The sequence below is a fragment of the Ovis aries genome, chromosome X (genome assembly GCF_016772045.2).
Source record: "Ovis aries strain OAR_USU_Benz2616 breed Rambouillet chromosome X, ARS-UI_Ramb_v3.0, whole genome shotgun sequence".
Taxonomy (NCBI): Eukaryota; Metazoa; Chordata; class Mammalia; order Artiodactyla; family Bovidae; genus Ovis; species Ovis aries.
Window position 1 is genome coordinate 85,917,988 of NC_056080.1, and position 21,948 is coordinate 85,939,935.

At 52.0% G+C, this 21,948-nt stretch overlaps 1 protein-coding gene and 2 pseudogenes across 1 annotated transcript; 1 reads left to right on the forward strand and 2 right to left on the reverse strand.

Moving 5' to 3' along the window:
- Positions 1–14,778: 14,778 nt before the first annotated feature.
- LOC121818342 (melanoma-associated antigen 10-like) lies at positions 14,779–15,567 on the reverse strand. Its single transcript, XM_042242342.1, has one exon. The coding sequence runs from the start codon at positions 15,565–15,567 to the stop codon at positions 14,779–14,781; it is 789 nt and encodes a 262-aa protein (XP_042098276.1).
- A 1-nt stretch (position 15,568) lies between these two features.
- Positions 15,569–18,152, forward strand: LOC121818343 (heat shock transcription factor, X-linked member 3-like; annotated as a pseudogene).
- Positions 18,153–18,845: 693 nt separating this feature from the next.
- On the reverse strand, positions 18,846–20,491 carry LOC121818344 (protein EOLA1-like; annotated as a pseudogene).
- Positions 20,492–21,948: the final 1,457 nt, after the last annotated feature.

A 21,948-nucleotide genomic window follows, 5' to 3' on the forward strand; every position in this document is an offset into this window, starting at 1 on the left:
GCTCCTCCAGGGTGCCCAGGAACAGGACAGAGGAGGAGGAGGAAAGCAAGGAGAAGGGGGAAAGCTATGCGGCCTCCGCCTCCTCCTCCTCCTCCTCCTCCTCCTCCTCCTCCACCTCCTCCTTCTCCCACTAAATGAACTGTCCCACCACTGGGCTCTCAGCCTCCCTTGGGTCCTGAAGGTTGGCCTCACTCTCCTCATGGAGCTCACTCATCCCAGGCATGACTGGGATCAAACCACAGACAGAAGTGAGGCAGGGGGACAGATGGGGACCACGGGCCTGTGGGAGAGAGGTGTGTGAGTGGCCTCAGCTGAGAAACCCACCCTGGGTGGACAGACACAGGCCACTGACAGGTCTCCTCTTGAGGGGTGCTCTCGGGCCTCACAGGGATGCTCCCCTGGGCAGGCTGTCTTCTGTTAAAGCGAAGGAGGAAGTGAGGTGTCTCCCAAGGGTGCAGTCAGCACAGCCCGAGGTTCCGGGGCTGATACGGTGAGGGGAATTGGGCCTTGTGGGGTCCCGTCTGTTCTGGGGTGGGGAGTCCCTGATGCACACTCAAGGGACCCACCTCACCTAGACTCCTGGCACTGCCTGGACCGCCTCTGCTCTGCAAGCTGCGGACAGAAGCTTCAGACCTGTGCTTTCACCTCTGGGTTCCTGGAGCCCCTGTGAGAGGAAACAAGGGGGTACCTCGGCCATAGACTGTGGCATGGCGCTGGGGCCCTTGGTGCTGACAGGAGGACTGGGCTGGACTCGGTGAGGTTCCCCTTGTCCTGAGGTGAGTGGTTCCCCCCTGTGCTCACAGAGGGCCCTCCACTTCCTCCTGGCAGTGTCTGGGCCCTCCTGTCTGTTCTCCTGAGGCAAAATTCTCAAGACAATTTCCCTGTACTGAAAGGAAGAAAGAGAGGGGCCCTGAATACTGGTCACGCCTGCCCAGGGGCTAACAGGGCTCACAAGGGACAACAAGGGGTGGCCAAACTCTGTGGAGTGCCTCTGTGCTGGGACGACGGGGAGTCACGTGAGTCTCCACCTTGACACCCTGAAAGGACCCTCTGTTGACTGTGACCCATCTCCTTAAGCAAAGGCCTTAACTAACATTCATGACACCAGAAGTGAGAACACTCAATGCACCCACCTATTCTGGGCCACCCTGTGTCAACAAAGGGAAACGGCAGGCTGGGCTCCATGTACTGGGTGTGAGGGGGGGTCTCCCGTGTTCCCCCGACCTCTGCGTGGGCCTGAGTACAGACCCTCAAAGGAAGGCCCCTGGCCTTGACCAACCATCTGGCTGAGGAGGTGGGCCTCAGGGTTCCGATGGTTTCTAGGGCTGGTAGGAGGGATTTCTGTGGCCCCCTCTCTGTGGTGGGGATTGGGGTTCCCCACTTCTCCACAGGGTCCTCACCTTGACTCCCGGTGACGCTAGGACTCCTCCTCCTGCTGAGCAGACATGCTCCCCAGATGGCTGCCCCAGTGAAGCCCCCTCCGGCCCGCCTCCACCACAGGCACTTCCCACCCCCACCACGCAGGGTCCCCACTGTTCCGGGGGAGGCTGATCCTCAGTCCATCCTCAGGACCTTCGCTCTGATTGCCATCCAGCCTGGCCTGACCCATGCTGACTGAGTTCCCCTGAAGCCTGAGCTCTCCAGAAACCCCCAGAGCTCCCTTCCAAGTACCTTGGCAGCAAGAGTGCATCACCCTGGCCTCCATGCTGGGCTCCAGCGGGGATACAGCAGACCGCCCTGCAGGGAGGTTCCCTTCTTTCTGAGCAGGGGACCCGGCAGTCCTCCCCAAGGGCAGGCTCAGGCCTTTCCAGCCCAGGCTCACCCTGGGGTCCCTCGAACTCAGTCCCATCCCCCCGAACCCTGAGGTGCTGCAGTTGGGAGGAGGATGTTTCCTAGGGACCTTCCTAGGTGACCTCCTCCGGGTCCTCCCTCACTGTCTGATGGAGCCCGGGCCCCTCCCTCTGCCCACCTGCAGCCTCCTGACCCCTCAACCCAGACCTGCAGCTGGTCCAGATGGAGAGGCTGCCCTCAGGGGGCAGCACCTGGAGCCACACGCCCGGGCTCCAGGGTGACAGCAGAGCCGGAGAGGGGGACGCAGGGTTCTGGAGTCCAGGGGCCGACTCTCCCTCAGGGTCTCCACCTAACATCCCTGCAGGTCCTAGTGGCCCGTCTTCATGCAGACAGCCCACTCCTCACACCAGGACCCCAACCTCTCTAAGACCCAGATGCGGAAGCTGGGACACACCACATTTGCTCCTCTCACCTGGGGGTCTCCCAGGCCTGGAGGCAGGGGCGGGTTTTGCTGGGGTCACCTCTGTTCTGGGGTCCAGGGCCCCCTAAATCCTCCCTCAGCGTCCTCATGTTCACTTTGGTCCCATGTAACCCTCCCCTCTGCCCACCTGCGTGCCTACCTCATCCCAGGCTCCCAGTCTCTCTGGGACCCTGATGAGGAAGTTGGCACAGGCTGCTTATCCTGCCCTGTGGCCTCCCACAGCTGAGCGCAGGGCCAGGTTCTCTGGGACACTCCAGGCTCACCCATGTTCTGGAGTCCAGGGTCCCCTCAGTGCACCCTCAGGGTCCTCACTTTCTGACCCAGTAGTCCCTAGGCTTCTCATCTGCCCACCTGAGCCCCCCTCCCATCCCACGGCAGCAAGTCGCAGTCTGGCTGAGACCTAATGCGAATGTCAGGACGCCCTGCCACGTGCCCATCCACCTGGGGCCTCCCAGGCCTGACGGCAGGGCTGGGCTTCTCTGGACACCCCACTTTCCTACTCCCCACTTTTCAGGGCTCCAAGAGCCCTTCACTCCTGCCTCTGCTCCTCATCTCGGCTCCCTTCAGGACCTGGGCTCCTCCCTCTGCCCACTTGAATTTTCTGCCCTGAGACTCAGGCCCTCCCCCTCCGGTCCCCATTGCAACAAGCCCACTCGGGGTCTCCCAGGAAGGATGCAGATCCTGTGGGGTCTTAGTCCTCCCTCAGGCTCCTCTCCTGACACCACCCCCCCCTCCATATGGCTGGCTTCCTCTCTACTGGACTGGACCCTCCTCCCAGACCCAGGCCCGCACTTCCTCACACCTCTGAGGCAGACAGAAGTCGGGTGACATCACATTGGAATCCGTGGCTCAGGGCCTGCCAGGGCTGAGCTGGGAGTGGAGCTGGATTCTCTGGAGCCCCTGGGCAGAGGCCCCTCCCCAGAACTCACTCCTGAGGGTCCTCACTTGGGAGTCCTTGAGGAAATGCTGGCTGCAACGGGCTCCCTCCCAGTCGGGTCTGCAACTCCACCCAGCTGCACCCTGAGTGCAGAGTGACTCTGCCTCCCAGACTGGAAGCTGGAGGGGGTGCTGCAGCGCCCCTGGCTGCAGAGGAGGGTCCCCGAGGAAGCACACCTTCCAGTGTTGCCTCCCTGCCCGCAGCCAGACTTAGTTTGTTCTAAGATTCCTTCTCTGCAAGGAAGAGGCTGAGCAGCGGGGTCTGGGGAGGTCTTTTGAATCAAGTTTTCTAACTTTTCACAGTTCAGAGCACTGATTTTCACTCTCATAAGCTGCCTTCAGTGTCCGAATTATGTTTCACATCTTGCCAAATTTCAGGAAAGAGCATCCACTCTTACGCTGCCTGACTCACTCTGATGCTCAAATCTGTTCTCTTATTTCTAGCGCAATCTTTATCTGCTGTTTAAAGCGTACATCTCGGAAAGGCCAGTCCTCACCCTAAGGTGAGGTGATTTCAAGTGGTTATTAGCACAGACACTGCAGCCCTGCTGGCTCAATCGCCCCATTCTTTGTGCTGTCCTGATCTTACCCTGTGGCTTCTGGCATCTGTGGTCTGAGACACTGTCTCCCAATTTACACAATGAAATATGGGCAGAAGCTTAAACTTTCCTGTTACCCATCCAGTCACCTGCTTCTATGCAGGCTACAGCTATATAGATACAAATACATTTAATTTCATTCACTCTCCTTCTTAGTTTCTCAGGATTTCTTTTGGGGACGGAAGACAGAAGCTCAAGATTAACTGTCCTTTTGGTAGATAAGTTTATAGCACTAATCTTGTAAATCTATATTTAAAAAAGGAACATTGGTATTGTCACAGAATTCTGTTTCCCATAATTGGATCTGCTCTCCTGCTCTATTTATTGGGGAACTCTTGAACTTGAGTCTACCAGTAAGCTTGTGTAATGCCTCCATAGAGATCTTGTCTACATATTTGTTAGGATTCTTTTTAGATAACTTTTGCAATTTATTGCAGTTTTAAAATGAGGCATTTTCTATTACATGTTCTACATAGCTCTTGCTCTTGCAGGGCAAAGCACTTGATTTGGCTGTGGAAATATTCCATCCCCTATTTTTCTGAAGTCTCTTATTCATTTGACCTTTCCAAAGGCTCAGTCTTTTGAATTTGCTAGATAGATGATCATATTGTAATATGAAATATTACTTTTCTCAGTATAAATTTATATTACAAACTATAAAGATATTATATTTATATAACTCTGGTTTTCTGTTTCAGGGCAGCTTCAAAAATTAGACGGGATAGATAACATAATTATAGGACTTGTCCCTAGCAAGAACGCCTCTAACATTTCACATTGCTGTATGTATACATATGTGTATATATGAATATATACATATGTGTATATATGAATATATATACATGATTTATGCATGCTCTATGTTTATATATGTGTGCACACACATATGTGTATATACAGCTATGTATTTATAGTTATTTTCAGTTGCTGGTTTATTAAATTCAACTGCACTTTAACAACACTGCATTGTACTCTCTGGCCCATGTTTAACGGTTTGGACATCATGTGTCCTTTTGCTTTGTCTATGCCTCACCTATTTTTTGTGGATATAGATGATTTTCCTTTCTCACTTGTCCTTCCTCCACGCTTATATGTGGTTGATTATTGCTTTCACTGTTCACTTGCTTTATCCAATGAGATTTCCCTGTTATTTTCATAGTTGTACTTGTGGCCTGTTCTTTTCAACTTTGAGACGTCCTGTTAAAATTTCTTGTAAAATTGGTTTCATGGTGCTGAACTCTTAGTTTGCTTTGCTGCAGAACTTTTGAACTCTCCTTCAAATCTGAACAGTAGACTTTCTGGATAGAACACTCTGGAATGTAGTGGGTTTTTTTCCTTTCAGCATTTTAAAAGCAAGGTGCCCCTCCCTGTGGCCTGCAGGATGTCTGCTGAGAAGTCATTGATAGCCTAATTGAGTTTCTCTTGTAGGTAACTTACTGCATTTCTCCTGCTGCTCTAGTATTCCCACTTTATCTTTTATTTTGGACATTTTAATTACAGTGTGTGGTGAGGTGGCCCTCTGAGCCTTGATCCTGCTTGGGGTTCTAGGTGCTTCCTGAAACTGGAGGTCTGTTTCCTTTCCTAGGATAGGTAACTTTTCAGGTATTGCATCTTCCATTATATTATCTAACCATTTCTCTCTCTCTCTCTCTCTCTCTCTCTCTCTCTCTCTCTCTCTCGCTTCTCTTTCTGGGACCCATATAATGCAAAGGTGAGAGTGTGTGTGTTGTTGTCTCAGAGGTCTCTTAAACTGTCCTCGTTTTTAAAGCTTCTTTTATCTGTTCAGCTTGAGTGATTTCACTACTCACTCTTCAACTTTTCTGACCTGTTCCTCAGTATCATCTAATATACTCTTGATCCTTATTAGTGTACCTTTAATTTCAGCTGTGGCATTCTTCAGCTCTGTTTGGTCCTTTGTTTTGTTTTCTCAGTTTCATTAAACTTCTCACTTCACTTCAGTCAGTCACTCAGTCTTGTCTGATGCTTTGCGACCCCATGGACGGCAACACTCCAAGCTTCCTGTCCATCAGCAACTCCTGGGGCTTATTCAAACTCATGTCCATCGAGTCAGTGATGCCATGCAACCATCTCATCCTCTGTAGTCCCTTCTTCTCCCTCCTTCAATCTTTCCCAGCATCAGGGTCTTTTTCCAGTGAGTCATTTCTTTGCATCAGGTGGCCAAAGTATTGGAGTTTCAGCTTCAGTATCTTTCCTTCCAATGAATATTCAGGACAGATTTCTTTTAGGATGGATGAGTTTGACCTCCTTGCAGTCCATGGGACTCTCAAGACTTCTCCAATAGCACAGTTCAAAAGCATCAATTCCTTGGCACTCAGCTTTCTTTTATAGTACACCTCTCACATCCATACGTACTACTGAAACACCTTAGCTTTGACTAGATCATTATTGGCAAAGAAATGTCTCTTCTTTTAATATGCTTTCTGGTTTGATCATAGCTTTCCATCCCAGGAGCAAGCCTCTTTTAATTTCATGGCTGCAGTCACCATCTGCAGTGATTTTGGAGGCCAAAACATATGTCTGTCACTGTGTCCATTGTTTCCCCATCTATTTGCCATGAAGTGATGGCACCGGATGCCATGATCTTAATTTCTTGAATGTTGAGTTTTAAGCCAACAGTTTCACTCTCCTCTTTCACTTATATCAAGAGGCTCTTTAGTTCTTCTTCATTTTCTGCCATAATGGTGGTGTCATCTGAAAACCTGAGGTTAATGATATTTCTCATGGCAATCTTTATTCCAGCTTGTGCTTCACCTGGTTCAGCATTTCTCATGATCTACTCTGCATATAAGTTAAATAAGCAGGGTGACAATATACTCCTTTCCTGATTTGGAACCAGTCTGTTGTTCCATGTCCAGTTCTAACTGTTGCTTCTTGACCTGCATACAGATTTCTCAGGCGGCAGGTCAGATGGTCTGGCATTCCCATCTCTTGAAGAATTTTCCACAGTTTGTTGTGATCCACACAGTCAAAGGCTTTAGTGTAGTCAACAAAGCAGAAGTAGATGTTTTTCTGGAACTCTCCTGTGTTTTCGATGATCCAACAGATGCTGGCAATTTGATCTCTGGTTCTCTGCCTTTTCTAAATCCAGCTTGAACATCTGGAAGCTCGTGGTTCACGAAATGTTGGAGCCTGGCTTGGAAATTTTGAGCATTACTTTGCTAGCGTGTGAGATGAGTGCAATTGTGCAGTAGTTTGAACATTCTTTTTCTTTGCCTTTCCTTGGGATGGGAATGAAAAGTGAACTTTTCCAGTCCTGTGGCCATTGCTGAGTTTTCCAAATTTGCTGGCATATTGAGTGCAGCACTTTCACAGCATCATATTTTACAATTTGACATAGCTCAACTCGAATTCCAACACCTTCACTAGCTTTGTTCATAGTGGTGCTTCCTAAGGCCCACTTGACTTCACATTCCAGGATGTCTGGCTCTAGGTGAGTGATGACACCATTGTGCTTATCTGGGCCATGAGATCTTTTTTGTACAGTTCTTCTGTGTATTCTTGCCACCTTTTCTTAATCTCTTCTGCTTCTGTTAGGTCCATTCTGTTGCTGTCCTTTATTGTGCTCATCTTTGCATGAAATGTTCCCTTGGTAGCTCTAATTTTCTTAAGGATATCTCTAGTCTTTCCCATTCTATTGTTTTCCTCTATTTCTTGGCATTGATTGCTGAGGAAAGCTTTCTTATCTCCCCTTGCTATTCTTTGGAACTCTGCATTAAAATGGGTATATCTTTTCTTTTCTCCTTTGCCTTTCACTTCTTTTCTCAGATATTTGGAATGCCTCCTAAGACAACCATTTTGCCTTTTAGCATTTCTTTTTCTTGGGGATGGTCTTGATCACTGTCTCCTTTACAATGTCACAATCCTCCGTCCATAGTTCTTCAGGCACTCTGTCTATCAGATCTAATCCCTTGAATCTATTTGTCACTTCCACTGTATAATTGTAAGGGGTTTGATTTAGCTCACAGCTGAATGGTCTGGTGGTTTTCCCTACTTTCACTATGTAACTTCTCACTATGTACATCTGTTCTTCTCTCAAATTCTTTCAGCCACTTTATGATCATTACCGTGAACTCTTTATTTGTTAAATTGTTTTCTCCTTCTCACTTACTTTTTCTGCTGGGGTTTCATCTCATTCCTTCAATTGGAACATATTCTTCTGTTCCTCATTTTTCTTCATTAGCTATTTTTATTTCTACGTCTTTGGCAGGTTGGTTTTATTTCTTCATCTTGGAGTAGTGGTCTTTAGAAGGAGACAGCCTATGTATCCCAGCAGTCCCCTGACCTCTTGTCACCAGAGATATATGCTCTAGTGTTGCCCCGGTGGGGACTGCATGGTCCCCTCTCTTGTCACAGGCTGACTGGTTGGGCAGCCTGGTAGGCATGGCTGACCCCTGGTCTGCTTGGTTCCCAGGCCTTGCCTTGTGCAGAGGCTGATGATCACCAGTAGGTGCAGTTGGGTCATGAAGTGTCTGGCTGCTGAGACCGGGTGGTCCCAGGTAGTGCCAGCCCACTGGTGGGTGGAGCAGTGTTCTGGGGTGGATGGTTACACTGCCCAGGGTTCCCAGATCTAGTGCTAACCTGCTCTTGTGTGGGGCTCATTCCTGACACAGCTGGTTTCAGGGTCCAGGGTGTCCTGATTCAAGTCTTCTCCTTCTCGTCTGGAAATCCAGCTCCTATGGGATCCCAGGTCTTCTGCTGGCCTGCTAGTGGGTGGGCTTGGACCTGATATGGCAGGCTGTAGGGCTACAGTGGACCTAGGGTTGCTTCCTTTTCACTGTTGGGTGCAGCCCAATCCTGGCGACCCGGGCTACAGAGCCTGTGTTCCTGGAATGGGTGCCAGCCATCTGGTAGGCGGAGCTGGTCCCAGGGTTTCTGACTGCCAGTCTTGGGTTTGCTGAAGTTGGTGCCAGCCCACAGGAGGATGGGACAGGGCTTGGACCTCTGGCTGCAGAGCTGAGGGTTCCCGGGCTTGTGTGGGCACACTGGTGGCTGAAGCACCATCCTGGGCACCCTGGTGGCAGGGCCAGGTCCTGTGTAGGCGGGGGACTCTGAGGGTCCTAATGCAAATGCCCTGCTGGTGGGTGAGGCTGTGGCCATGCACCCCTATCTGCTTGGTCTGAGTCTGCCCAGTAGTGATGCCAACAAGCTGCCTGGTGGGGCTGAGATATCTTGCTAATACGTGAGATGGAGGATTTCAAAATGGCACTTACCAGCACCCATGTCCTTTTGTAGAACGCAGGCCCTCAAGTGGCTGCCACCAGCAGCTCTGCCCCAGGGTGAGCTCCATTTACCTACTGCCTCTCCAGGAGCTCTCAGAGATGAGCAGGTGGGTCTCACGCAGGCTTTCTCAAATTTCTGCATCCACACAGAGTCTTGGAGTGGGTGAGGTTTTCTGTATGTACTTGAAGAGTGGAGTCTTTAGCTGCTAAAGCTGCCTGGCTCTCTTTAGCGTAAGCCCGCTTCCCTTCAAGCCAAACGTTTTGTGGGCATGTTGTCCTGGTGCATGACCTACAGGCTAGGTGCCCAGCGTGGGGCTCGGATCCTCACTTCCTGGGAAGAACATCAGCACTGGTGATTATCCTACCGTGTGTGCATTGCCCACTCAGGGTACGGCTCTTGACTATACCATGAGTCTGCCCAACTTACCCATCCTGATGTGCTTGCCTTTCTATAGTACATATATGTGTGTGTGTGTGTGTGTGTGTGTGTGTGTGCATGTATATAAATATGTAATTCTAGACATTAAATTCTATATATATTTCTATATATAAAATTATATTATTTTCATCACAAACTATTGCTCAATCCTCAGTGTCATACTGTTCTTCAAGAAGACCATTGAGCTATCAATGGTGAGTTGATCACAATATCTCACTTCCATCCTTGAAGGAGGAGAGGACTATCTTTGCTGAAATTGATAGGAACACATTCTCGATGTGGGTTTTGCTTTCCTGCTTGCAGCGCATTGTCTGGTGCCACTATTTGAGGGCTCACAGAATGCAGGGCTGAGTGACACAGAATATTTCACAAAACCATCCAGGACCAAGAAATCCCCTAGTAGCACACCAGGAGCTGAGAGGGCAAGTGCCCATGAGATCCAAAGTTGCTATCTCAGCCCCCACTTTCCAGAAGCTGCTGGTCTTCTGGAGCAATGGAATGACCTCTGCAAAGCACACGTGATGTGCACACTGGGATATGGGAGCCCATGGTGCTGGGTTGTCACCCTCCAGGGACCGGACATGCTCCACATCTGTCATCCTTAGTTCCCCCACGAGGTAAGATACATGATCCTTGAATCAGAGGTAGAGTAACCCCACCGATCACCACTCCCACTGACCCATGACCTCACCTACCATCCACCACTCCCAGTGACCCACAGGGAACTTCTACTTCCGGTCTCCCAAGAATAGGTTCTATAGTTCCAGAGAGGACTATCCACATTAGCCACATCTAGCTATTTACTTTTGACTTCACATTATGTTAAGGTAGAAGGCCAGGCCCTGGGACACACTAAGCACATTTGAGTTCACAATACCCAGCCTCATGTGGCTACTGGTTACCCTATTCCTGGTGGTGACACAAGAGAGGCTGTTCCCAAAGAAAGAAGGTTCCCCCAGGAGACACGATAGTAGTCCTACTGACCTATGAGCCACGGTTGCCACCTGGGCACTTTGGGCTCCTCCTGATAGGAGACCAACACACACAGAGAATTGTCCCCATCCCAGCAGGCAGTGCTGACCTTGATCCTAAGGAGTATGTGGGTTACTCTGGCACAGGGGGAACAGCCAGGTGATGTGTCTTGTGTTCCTGCGGTGAAGACAAGAGTCTTCTCTTGTGTTTCAGTGGTGAACTGACAGGTCCAAGAGCAAAGGTCTGAGAAGGGCATCGGGTCCAGGGCTTCAGAACCCTGAGCGACAAACTCTGTATTACGTCAAGAGGGAAGCCGCTGGAAATGGCTGATGTCTTGTCTGAGAGTACAGGGGATTTAGAACGATCTCAGGCAAGAGAGAGTGACCATCAGTTGTGGTGCAGCAGCTGCTGCAACTGTGAGGGCCCAGCACTTGTCCATTCTTTCTCTTGGAGCTTCTTTAGGAGAGGAGACCAACCAGAATCCTCAAGGAGCTGTCCTCAGATGAGGCGCACTCACCAGGTGAAAGGTTGGGAGCGGTGGATTAGAGTGGATGCTGTGGTACCACCCAGATCTCCTCTTTATAACTAGCCCAGTCTTTTGCCCAGGCCCAGCAGTGTTGATGGATGAGGACTCAGAGCAAAAGTCTTCTCCAAATTCACCCTCCACTGAAGGGGACTGCCTCCCTGGGGGCAGCTGTTTGTGAGAGACTACTCACAGGATCAGTGCGGGGAAGATACAGCGGCCTGACCCCGTCACCTGGATTAAGCTGATCTCTGCAGAGTCTTCCCTTTTCATGTCTGCCTTCTGAAAATTACTTTGACCATGGTGGTCTGAAATGGCACCAGAAGTGAACAACAGAATGAAAGGCAAGTTAGACACAGAGACTTAGCCTTTGGAGGTTGAAGTCATGGACAAGGGCGATCTCTGTGCCCTGTCAGAAATTCTAGGAGTATGAATCCCAAGTATATGTGTTGGACTCAATCACAAAGCTATATCTCAAGGCTTCTGTGCCCTGATGGTTATTTCATCAAGTCAGATCATCTTCTTGTGCCAGCGAATAAATGGCAGAGAATGAGTAAGCATTTACCACTACTGTTGGAGAAGGCAGTGGCACCCCACTCCAGTGTTCTTGCCTGGAGAATCCCAGGGATGGGGGAGCCTCGTGAGCTGCCGTCTATGGGGTCGTACAGAGTTGGACACGACTGAAGCGATTTAGCAGCAGCAGCAGCAGCAACCACTACAATTATGATTAAAGTATTTATGCATCACACAATAAGGCAGAGGAGTATGGATGGATGGACTCCAAGTTAGACATTTTCACCTGGCCTCCTGTGTGCATTTCATGGGGCACAAGGAAGGGGCTTCAGGCTGGGTACTTACAAATGTTAGTATCCCCTGTGACAAGGGATAGGTCAGCTGCAGTTGAGGCACTTACAATCAGCCTCCTGTTTACTCTCTGAAATGAATAAAACAATAGAGACAGCATAAATAGCCAGTGTTTGTCTCTTATAAATACCTAAAGTAACAGTCATGGCAAGGACAAAGAGCGGCAAAACCTTGTTTCAGTAAAGGATAAAGGGATCTCCACTCCCGCATCTTTTGGGACAAGAGAGACACCAGACATGTGAAAAAAAGGCTTCTAGTGGGTCTAGGCCTGAATGAAGACAAAAATCCAGAAGGACTGCCTCATATAAATGACTTGACCGGCTCTTGACTGTGTTCCTGCTCACCAGAGGGGACATCCACACACTTTCTCTCCAGGATTGCATCTCTGCCTTGCTTCTGTCTCAACTAAACCATTTCTTTCTGTGCTCTCCCACTTGTGCTATGTTTCTGATAATAAAGTCTGTACCTGCATTTACAGTTTCTGTCTCTGTGATAAATGCACTTTTCACTGGAGGCAATGATCCATGAAACAATAGCGTTCAGCCTCTAGCCCTTGCTAGTCTCCTGGCTAGGATTCTGGGCTCTCATCCAGGGTACCCAGGTTCAATTCCTGGGCAGGGAATTAAGATGTCACTTCACTCAACCGCTCCCTGCAGCCTCAGGATATCAGTGCCACTGGGAGGAGCCCAGGTCCTCACCTTGGCCCCGAATGGATGGCGCCTGCCTGGCTAGCGCTTCCATCAGTCAGGCAGGAAGGATCCTTTCCTGCTTTTTGGGACCTCAGCCCCATGGATGTGGCACCACCTTCATCCAGAATATCTTTCCACACCACCTCAGATACCAGCACAAATGGGATGCTTTTTCCCAAACAACGTGCTATTGCTATTTATATGAAAAGTGTTTTTGTTTCTGTCTTTGTATTTAAATTGGTGAGTTGATCATGTATTTATTCCCAAACTGTTGGAGGTTTACCTAGGATCCCATGTTCCCTGCAGGCAGCTTCCAGGAAGCAGAGGAGAAGAGACGTGAACAAGGACCTGGAGTCTCTCCCCCGCCCTACAGTGTGCTCAGAGCTCAACAGTCAGCAGCCTGTAGGTGTAGCTTGTGATGAAGATGATTCCCTTTGTGTTTGAGGGGAGTTTTTTGAGAAAGCCAAAGTGCCTTGAATCCCCAGCTGTTTCTAGTCACCCCTCTGTGCTGGCACTTTTAAATGCAAGATCTGACTTAGCTTCCAAGGCTCCTGGGAATGTCAGGGAGGGGTCCCCCGGCTCCCTCCCGTGCTCATTCTGCCCTCCCCTCTGCAGTGATGCTGCCCACAGTCCCAGCGAGCTGAGGATGTGCCCCTGCCTCCTGATACCAGGCACAGTCTCCCCCGGGAGTCCCGGCTGCCTCCACACGCTGGGACTTGCCTGCGCAGCTCCACAGGTGCCCTTAGGCTCCCGACAGCCATTGGCTTCATGAGGGCAGGTATCAGACAAGCGACAGTGAGAGGACAAGGGCAGTGGGCGTTTTATTCATAAACTCTAGCTAGGATATGCACAATGCTGCACTTTTCACCTCCAATGAGAATTCTGAGGTGTGTGAATTCAAGTTCAGTGCAGATTTTGCCACTGTGGTTTCCGTAATCCCTCCTCATCTATGGCTTTAGGGCCTGACCACCTGGATAAGCTGATCCATTAGGTTAAGTGAACAGCCACCAGTTTTAAAGAAGACACTCCATTAAAATCCTACCAAAAGTTTGGGGATGCTTACCAAGACGTCTTCAACTATATTCTCCAAGACTGGGTCGATTGTGTAGCAAACCAAAGTCCACTCACCCCTCCCCATTTGGCAAATCTTTGGTGTACCTAGATCAAGCAGCATAAACAGGTGTCTAACTCTCCCTGACCGCAGCGTAACTTCCCTTCCTGCCCCAGGAAATTTATCTAGGACAGAAGCGGATCTTCTAATGTGTATGTCCCATTTCAGAGTTTCTTCTCACCCATAAGACACTGTGTGTACCTGGCTGCGGCCACCATTCAACCTCATCACCATCACCTCCCACAGAATGAACCCAGCTTCCCAAAGCCCCAAACCACCCGGGACCAGGCCCCGACACTCAAGTGCTCCCCGTGGACCCTGCCCCTGGTTGCCTTGTTCTGTGGAACTAGGGGATGTCTGTCCACCTTCCTCATGGGACTGCAGCTCTCAGATCATCACTCTAGGTGTTGGGGTGTCCTGCTTCTCCTAGTGTCCCCACTGTTAACACAGGCTACTGTTAACACAGGGCCTTCCACAGAGCACAGGCTCCATGAAGGTCTGTGGAATAAATGAGCCAGAGCAGGACACTTATTAAGTCAAATCAGGCTTTTTGTACTTTCTTAAATAATAACTTGAAAAACTCCAATTGAACAGAGATAGTTTAGCTGCATAAAATGACAGACAAGAAGTACAGAGGAACTCACCTCAAATATATTTTATTTCTTAATTCTTACTAAGTAACATTATATTTCCAAAACAGTTATATTCCAAGCCCATGTAATCTTGTTCAGGGTGACAAAATAAAATGAAATCGTTCGCAATCACTTTTACAAAACAGCAAAACTCTTGTTCTTGAACTGGGTAAGCACAAACACACTGTGATCAATGTTATTGACATAGTTAGACACTGAGGCTTATTAAGCCTCCTATTAAAAGGAATAACATTTGAAACAATTCTAAAGGAAACAGAAATGAATCTCCATGTCATTGTAGAGAAGAGGAAGCCAAAGATGCTACACACCTGTTCCCTCAACTGGCCCAGGCTGTCACGACTGAGAAGGCTGAATGCTCCTTCTTCCAACACAGAGGGAAGGACTGCCCCTTCCTAACCCCAGGACAAGCTGCCGGATGCGGGCCTGAAAGGAGCCTGGCTGCTGCTCTGGCTCAGGGCCCCTCTTCCTCCTCCCTCACACCTACGCATACCAGGGTGGGAAGAACCTGGGACGCCTTCCATTGACCCTGTGCAGATAGTCCTTGACTTGCTGCTTGCTGGTCTCTGCATAGGCCCGGGGACCCCACAGGAACTCGTAATGAGCAGGGTGGCTGTAAGGCACCTGACGGTACTCCAGGTACCCTGCCTGCACCCACACTTGGGTCAGCAGCTCCTTGGGCTCCCCATAGAGGCAGTGCTCTATGCCAGGAAATACCCCCATCTTGCTGAGTGCTCCCCAGACCTTCTCCTCACAGACCCGGTCCCCTGCTACGGGAATCAGGCTCAGGACCGTCACCAGGAGGCCAGCCTTTGGTATGCTCTGCCCACCCCTCCGCATCTCATTGAGGGTGAGGCCCAGGGTGGCGACCATGACATAGATGTGCTCTCTGTGGTCCACCTCTTTCATATCCACGCCAAAGGCCAGCTGCAGGCACTGTGTGGCTTTACGGAAGACCACTGGGAAATGGGCCTGGTTATCCCTGAGGACCCTATTCAGCATTTCAGCCTGGAAAATCGGCTCCTTGGTGCCATACTTGAGGAGCAGGAACTCCAGTAGTTCAGCCGTCATCACATTCACAGCCTGCTTGAACAAGATCTCCGCATCCACGGTGGCAGAGGAAGATGAGTCTGGAGGGAAGGAGGCCAGAGGGGTTGAGGCATCCTCTGCCTCAGCCCCCAGGAGCTGCGCCTCCACTGGGCCCTGGGCCTGGATTTGGCCCTGAAGGTCTTCCTCAGAAGTGCAGAGTTCATTCGTCGGGACCACAGGCATGATGACTGGGGTCTTCTGCCCAGTGAGGGTGTGGCAGGGAAAATGGAGACTGCTGACCTGGGAAAGAGAGAGTGTAAATGGTCTCAGTTCTGAAATGCGCCACGGGTGGCTCTGACTGAGGCCGCTTACTGGTCTTTCTTGAGGGCAGCTCTTGGGCGTTACAGGGCGCTCCTCCTTGGTGGTCAGTCCCCTGTCAAGTGAGGAAGAGAAATTCTGGCTCAGGGTGCAGCCAGTACAGCCTGAGGTTCTGGGTCCGACAAGGTGGGGAATTAGGGCCTTTTGAGGTCCCCTCTGTTCTGGGATTGGAAAACCCTGTGCACACTCAGGACACCCACCTCACCTTGGCACTCCTGTGACCTCAATACACAGACCTCAGACCTCTGCCTTTGCCTCCTGGTTCCTGGAGCCCCTGTGAGACGAATGGAGGGGGCACCTCGGGGGTAGACTGTGGCACAGACCTAGGCCTTCTGTACTCTTAGGAGGGGTTGACTCTGTGAGGTCCCCCCAGATCTGGAGTGGCTAGTCCCATCAGGCTTGAGTTTTGGGTCATCTGTGTAGGACCTACCATTGGCAGCACAAGCTGTCTCTCTCGGTGGTAGCCGAGCCAGGACTCACCAGGGCCTGGCCGTTCAGCAGAAGCCATCCACGGGCCTGCCAGTTGGTAGGGAGGGGAGTGGAACCAGGGGCATGTTTGTCAACCCTTCCAAGGCCTGGCCCCCTGAAACAAGGCACCTGGCAGCAGATGGGAGCTTTTACAAGCAACCTTAAACATACTTTTCTGTACTTTCACATAAGAGACAAACTGTGGATCCCATCTCCATCCCCTTTGCCCCTCCCCCATACTGGGCCAGGGCTGCCTCTCCACATCGCCTCTGTGACATCATGAAACAAGTAAGGAAGCGGACCACTTAATTGGCTGCCTGGCCCATGACCCAGATTCTAGAATCTCCGGACAGTACTGGACACTGACACCCTGGTCTGAGGCCCTTCTGCCCTGAGCGTTCACTGCTTGGGTAGAGAATGCTCCCGAGGTAGACTGGCTTCCCACGAGGCGCTTGCGGCTCCGCTGGCCCCATCAACTGATGGGGAGCCCGCAGCAGGGGACTGCCATGATTCCTTCCTGGATCCAAATGTGGATTCTCAGGGTGGCTTTGGAGAAGCAGGGTGACCAACCCGAGAGCCCAGATGCAGGCTCCCAAGACAACCTGACCCCACAGGGCCCAAACTCAGAAACGGCCAACGAGGATGAGAACAATGCCGTCCTCAGGCTGTCCTTCCCTAGAAGCTCTGGGTGAGAGTGGAGGATGCAGCCATCACCTCTGCACTGGAACGACGAGGGAGACACGTGGTCACTGAAGCAGATCTCTTCCAGATGGAGGTCCTGCAGTGTGGAGGCGCAGACAGGATCTTCGAGACAGACAGCATCGACTTTCATCTGCAAACTGAACCTGAATGGGTTCAGGAAAATCTGCCCTTCGGGTCACTCTGTGGGGAAGAAAGGATGATGGTAATGTAGGAAAGCCCTTCTGACTAGACTAGACAAGCCAAGTGCTGGACTGGTTTCATTTCCCAGGAGAACATTTTTTCTCGTGAGAGGGTGGTGCATGGGGATGACCCAGAGAGACGTTATGGGGAGGGAGGTGGGAGGGGTTCATGTTTGGGAACGCATTTAAGAATTAAAGATTTTAAAATTTAAAAACTAAAAAAAAAAAAAAAAAAAAAAAGGAAAGAGGAGAAAGCAGGGCCTGTCATGTTCCACCAACCCCCTTACAAAGGATCCACGGGGTGACTCCAGACCCTGAGGGCCACCTGAAGTCAGGGGGCCAGGAACACCTCAACGGAGCTCTGGGAGCACACTTACTAGGGCCTCATAAGCTGCTAGGAATGAAGAGACCTTATCTCCATATTTAGGCAAGGTCCGGACGTGGTGGGGAGGAGGGCGGCGAGGAGCTGCTATTCTCCCCACGATGGCTAAAGTGATTCATTTCCTTTCAGATCTATCGGAACTCCAAGTTTCAGAGAGACAAGCCTTTCCTATTGCAGGACATCTGGAGGAAAGGTGACCCCAGAGTAACTGCTCAGCCCGCCACCAGTGCAACAGCGGCCCCAAAGAGAAAGAAGCAAGCTGTGCTGACCACACGCTCTCCTAAATTCCATCACAATGAGTCCACCCAAGAGGCTGACAAGAAGGCCCAGAAAGGAATCCCAACAGCTCACAGAACCCCTGGCCTGTGCTCATTTGTGTCCTGTGGCCTTTGATCTATGGGCAGTGTAGCTTGGGGGGCCAGGGCAAACCATCTCCCCAGCGAGCAGGGTGGGCCCAGTGAAGAGGGCATGTCCAGCAATGCGCCATCTGTACCCCAGCTACTGCAGGAAGGGAGGCCACAGGGGAACTGCCCTAGAGCCCCACAGAGTGCCCAGGTTATGGTTCGGTGATGACTATGTACAGCACCTATTATTCCATTGTGATGGTCCTTTCAGTTGTGGCCCCAAACGAGGCCCCTGAGGTGGATGAGGAGCAGGAGGATTCCTCAGTTTACAAGTGTGCCCTCTGTAAGCAGTTCAAGGGCAATCTCAATCCCTGAGCCGCCAGGTCCCTAGGGTCACTCAAAAGCACTCTCCTGTAATAAAAAAATCTATTTCTAGCTCTAATAAAGTACAGCAAAACTCCACGGGAGTAAATAAAGTATCAAATGAGAACTGCGAGTCTGTGTTCTTTCTGTCTGTCCATGCTATTCAAATGGCACTGGGTGAGCCAGATGAGACTGGAAGCCCACGCCCCAGGCAGGCCTCATTCCAGTCCCTTTTCATCTGAAGCATCAGCATTTCACACATTCAGCCAAGACTGTGGCTCCCGAGCCATGCGCTGAGGCCATCCCAGGACGGGCTGGTCCCTGGGCCTTGCCTGTCACACAGCAGAAGACCCAGTCTGGCTCCTGACCGTGGGGGTGTCACCTTCCATGAGTCATGCACCCTGAAGCAGAAGGGGCTCCTCCTGGGTCCGCCAACGATGCCACAAGTTTCTGGTCAGCAGCTGAGCCTCTCTAGCTCCTGATCCAGAGGCATCCCCAAGAGGCCCACTGGAAAGCAGGGTCACCCCACTCACCAAGGGCCTTGCAAAAACATGACTTTAAACCCAAACACAAGTACAAGTTTCCACAAGCTGAACACCAGCCCTTGTTGCTCTGCCCCCACAGCTGTATCTAGGAGCCTAACTCTGGATACGGAGCAGCCAGGCACCATGTCCAACACACATGCTGTGTGAGCCAAGGTACACTTTACAGCAGGGCAAGGGTCAACTGCAAGGACAAACCACGGTCAGTTTCTGGGCCTGCTGGCCTCTCCCTGTGCTAGAGTCCTAGCCAGCTGCTGACACTCAGCCTCACCCCAGCATTCCCCATCAGTCCCCTGGACACTGTTCCAATATCGGGGAGTTTGGACCAGAACAGAGAGGGGAAAAACACTAACCGGTTTCCTAACAACACATTTCTCTCAAGCGCCCAGACCCAGCAGGGCCAAAACGAGTGGTGCCATCTTTTTGTAAAGGTAAAGTCCTGGAGACTCCTGCTGAGTCCAGAGTCCAGGCCCCCGGCCCCACACCAAGTGGGCAGCTCACCGCACGGTGGGGCCGATTCAGACTGAACCAGACGAGCATGTCCAGGGCATGGTGGCGACCGGATGGTGTCACCATGAGCTGGTCTCTCGGTCACCTTCCTCTCGAGAGCCCAGTCTGGACAGGCCTCCTGACCAAAGGGGGTCAGGTGCTTGGGGATGTCCACCTGGAACATGTCCTTCCCGGCCCTCCCCAGGACGGGCTGCAGCAGCCAGCGAGGGTCGGCGAGCGCAGTCAGGTGCTTCCGTTGCAGGTCGGGCAGCATGGCTTGATTCTCCAGCTCCTCCACCTCATCACAACCTCGGTTTTCTGGGCACAGCAAAGTGACCCCAATCCACGGGACCTGTGTGCAAAGACAGGACACAGAAGGAGAACAAGGTGATTCACAGTCATGCTTGCTAGAGTCTAAGACTGCATCAAGAGGAGACCCAGGGTGAACTGGGTCCTCTGGCTGAGCATTTCAGGTGGGCTCACCTCAACAAAGGGAACTCGGGGTGAGGCCAAGCGAGGGAGGGAGTGAAATGAAAGGGAGAGGCCTGGTGCTCCATGAACCCACCAGGCCATGGGCACCTCTCAGTCTGCCCACTGCAGGCTGCAGGGACAGAACAGGAGGGCCCCCGGTGGGGAGCCTACAGACATCAGGTCCCCAAACGACTCACAAGCAGACAGGAGTTTCTGTGGGGCTTCACCCCTGACGAGTCAGGGGACTTGCTCAGGCCCGGCTGCAGGCATTGGGGTTGGGGAACCCAGGCTGGGTGCTGTGCTACCTCTTATAGTCTCTGCTGGGCACACCCTCCCCCCGCCCCCAACACACACAGAGGCAAGTGCCACATGCAGACCCAGATATGCCTCTGCTTCTCAGAGCACAAATGGGGACTGAGGCCCAGATTGGGGGTCAGGCACCTCAGGCCACCATTTCCCAGCCCAGGGACCCTCATTGCCCCTCTGAAGAAACCTCAGCCCCACCCCTCCTCCCCCTACCAATCGGTTCAACAGAAAACAAATGACCACAAGCCAGCTGAGATCCAGGGCAGCACCAGGGGCCATGCGGGCAGCGCGGGGCAGGGTGTCACTTGCAGCCGATCACTCCATGGCCAAACTTTTCCCTATCCTGCAGCAAGGCCTGGATCTGGGCAGGGCTCATCCCCAGCCTCTGCTCCAGCAGCTTCTGCCAGTCCACGTCCTCCCAATCCCAGTGCCTGATGTGGACAGCCAGAGTAGACTGCTGGGTCCACATAGCACAGGCCGCCACCACATCTCCACGGTCTTGACACCACAAGGCTGTCGGAAGGACAGACAGCCGAACTTCATCTCCCAGGGCTCCCAGAACCTCACGTGGGTGCAGAAACACAGAACCACAAAGGCCAGGAGCCTGACACAGCAGCCTCCAAGCTCACAGCCCTGAGCCGGACATCAGCCCCATGTGTCCGAGCATCCTCCAACTCTGCTGACACAGAATGGGGGGGAGGGGGCGGGTCACAGAGGGCTGGCTCCTTCCATCCATCTCCACACTGTCTGTTGACAGGGGTTAGCGACCCAGAGGACCCGTCCATCACATGCAGTCTGTGGGGAGGTCAGGAAGGAGGGCGGGGCAGCGGGAGAGAGGCACGTGGTGAGTTCCAAGACAGAGGCCCCTGAAACCCTGGGAGCACTGAGGAGGGAGGGCAAGCCCCTTGGCTTCAGAGCCCAGTGGCCGGGCTCTTGTCCTCTCCCAGCACAGACAGGAACAGTCCTGGGCTTGGCTTCCCACTGCCCAAACACTGCCCCCACCCCACCTCTTAACTCCCTGGCCCCATCCCTGTCCATGCTCTGCAGAGCCCCCATCTTAGCCCAGGCCTGCTGAGCACAGATCCGTACAAACCAGTCTAGCCTTGGCCCTGGATGGCCCTGCCAGGTGTCTTCCCCATGCCTTTGGGAACCACGTTCCTTGCAGCCCTTCCCACACCACTGCCTCCACTGTCAGCAGATGCCCCAGCCCCCACCTAGAGCCTAGAGAAAGAATGAAAGAGTGCCGGAACTACTGGGACGGGTGCACTCCGCATCATTGCCAGGGCCTGGAATGGCACCATACAGGGATTACAGAATTCAAACCTCAAGTAACCCACTAGGTTACTCTCACATCTTTCCACGGCTGAGGAGGTGCCAGGGATAGAGAGATAGCCCATGACGGCAGGGGACCTGACCGCATGTACCTCCTTCACTTCTTTCCTTGTACCTGGAAGGGCGTCCCTGTTTACTGGAGTGGGGTGATGGCAGGGGAACAGAGCCGCTGGCCTGAACCTCAGTAGATTCTCAGCACCTCTAGCAGGGAGCTTCTGTTTCCACGAGACGATGAGGATGGGGACATGGTCCCAGTGGCCCCCAGCCTAGGGCATCCTGGGCCTTCCTTCCCAAGCACAGCAGACCCACAGTTCTCACAGGCCCATGAGGCCCCATATGATCCACCTCACCCCGGCAGCCTGCTCTCCTCGCCCCTGGATTCACTCGCAGGAGCTATAAAGGCCATCCTTCCATCCTTGGAACATTCCAGTGTGTTCCTACCTCAGAGCCTTTGCAGGGTGTGAGGAGTCACATCGTGTGCCCTCAAGTTCAGGTGCTGGGTCTCAATGCCAAGCACCTCGGCGAGACCTTACAGACAAAGGAAAGGTCCTCACAGAGCTGACGGAGGTCCAGTGAGCTCATTAGGGTGGTCCCTCCTCTAACAAAATGGGCGTCCCCATACAAAGGACACATTTAGAGACAGACAGACACACAGGACAACTCTGGGT

Excerpts from the sequence above, each read along its gene's own strand:
- LOC121818342 (XM_042242342.1), bottom strand. The coding sequence starts at position 15,567 with ATGCCTGTGGTCCCGACGAATGAACTCTGCACTTCTGAGGAAGACCTT.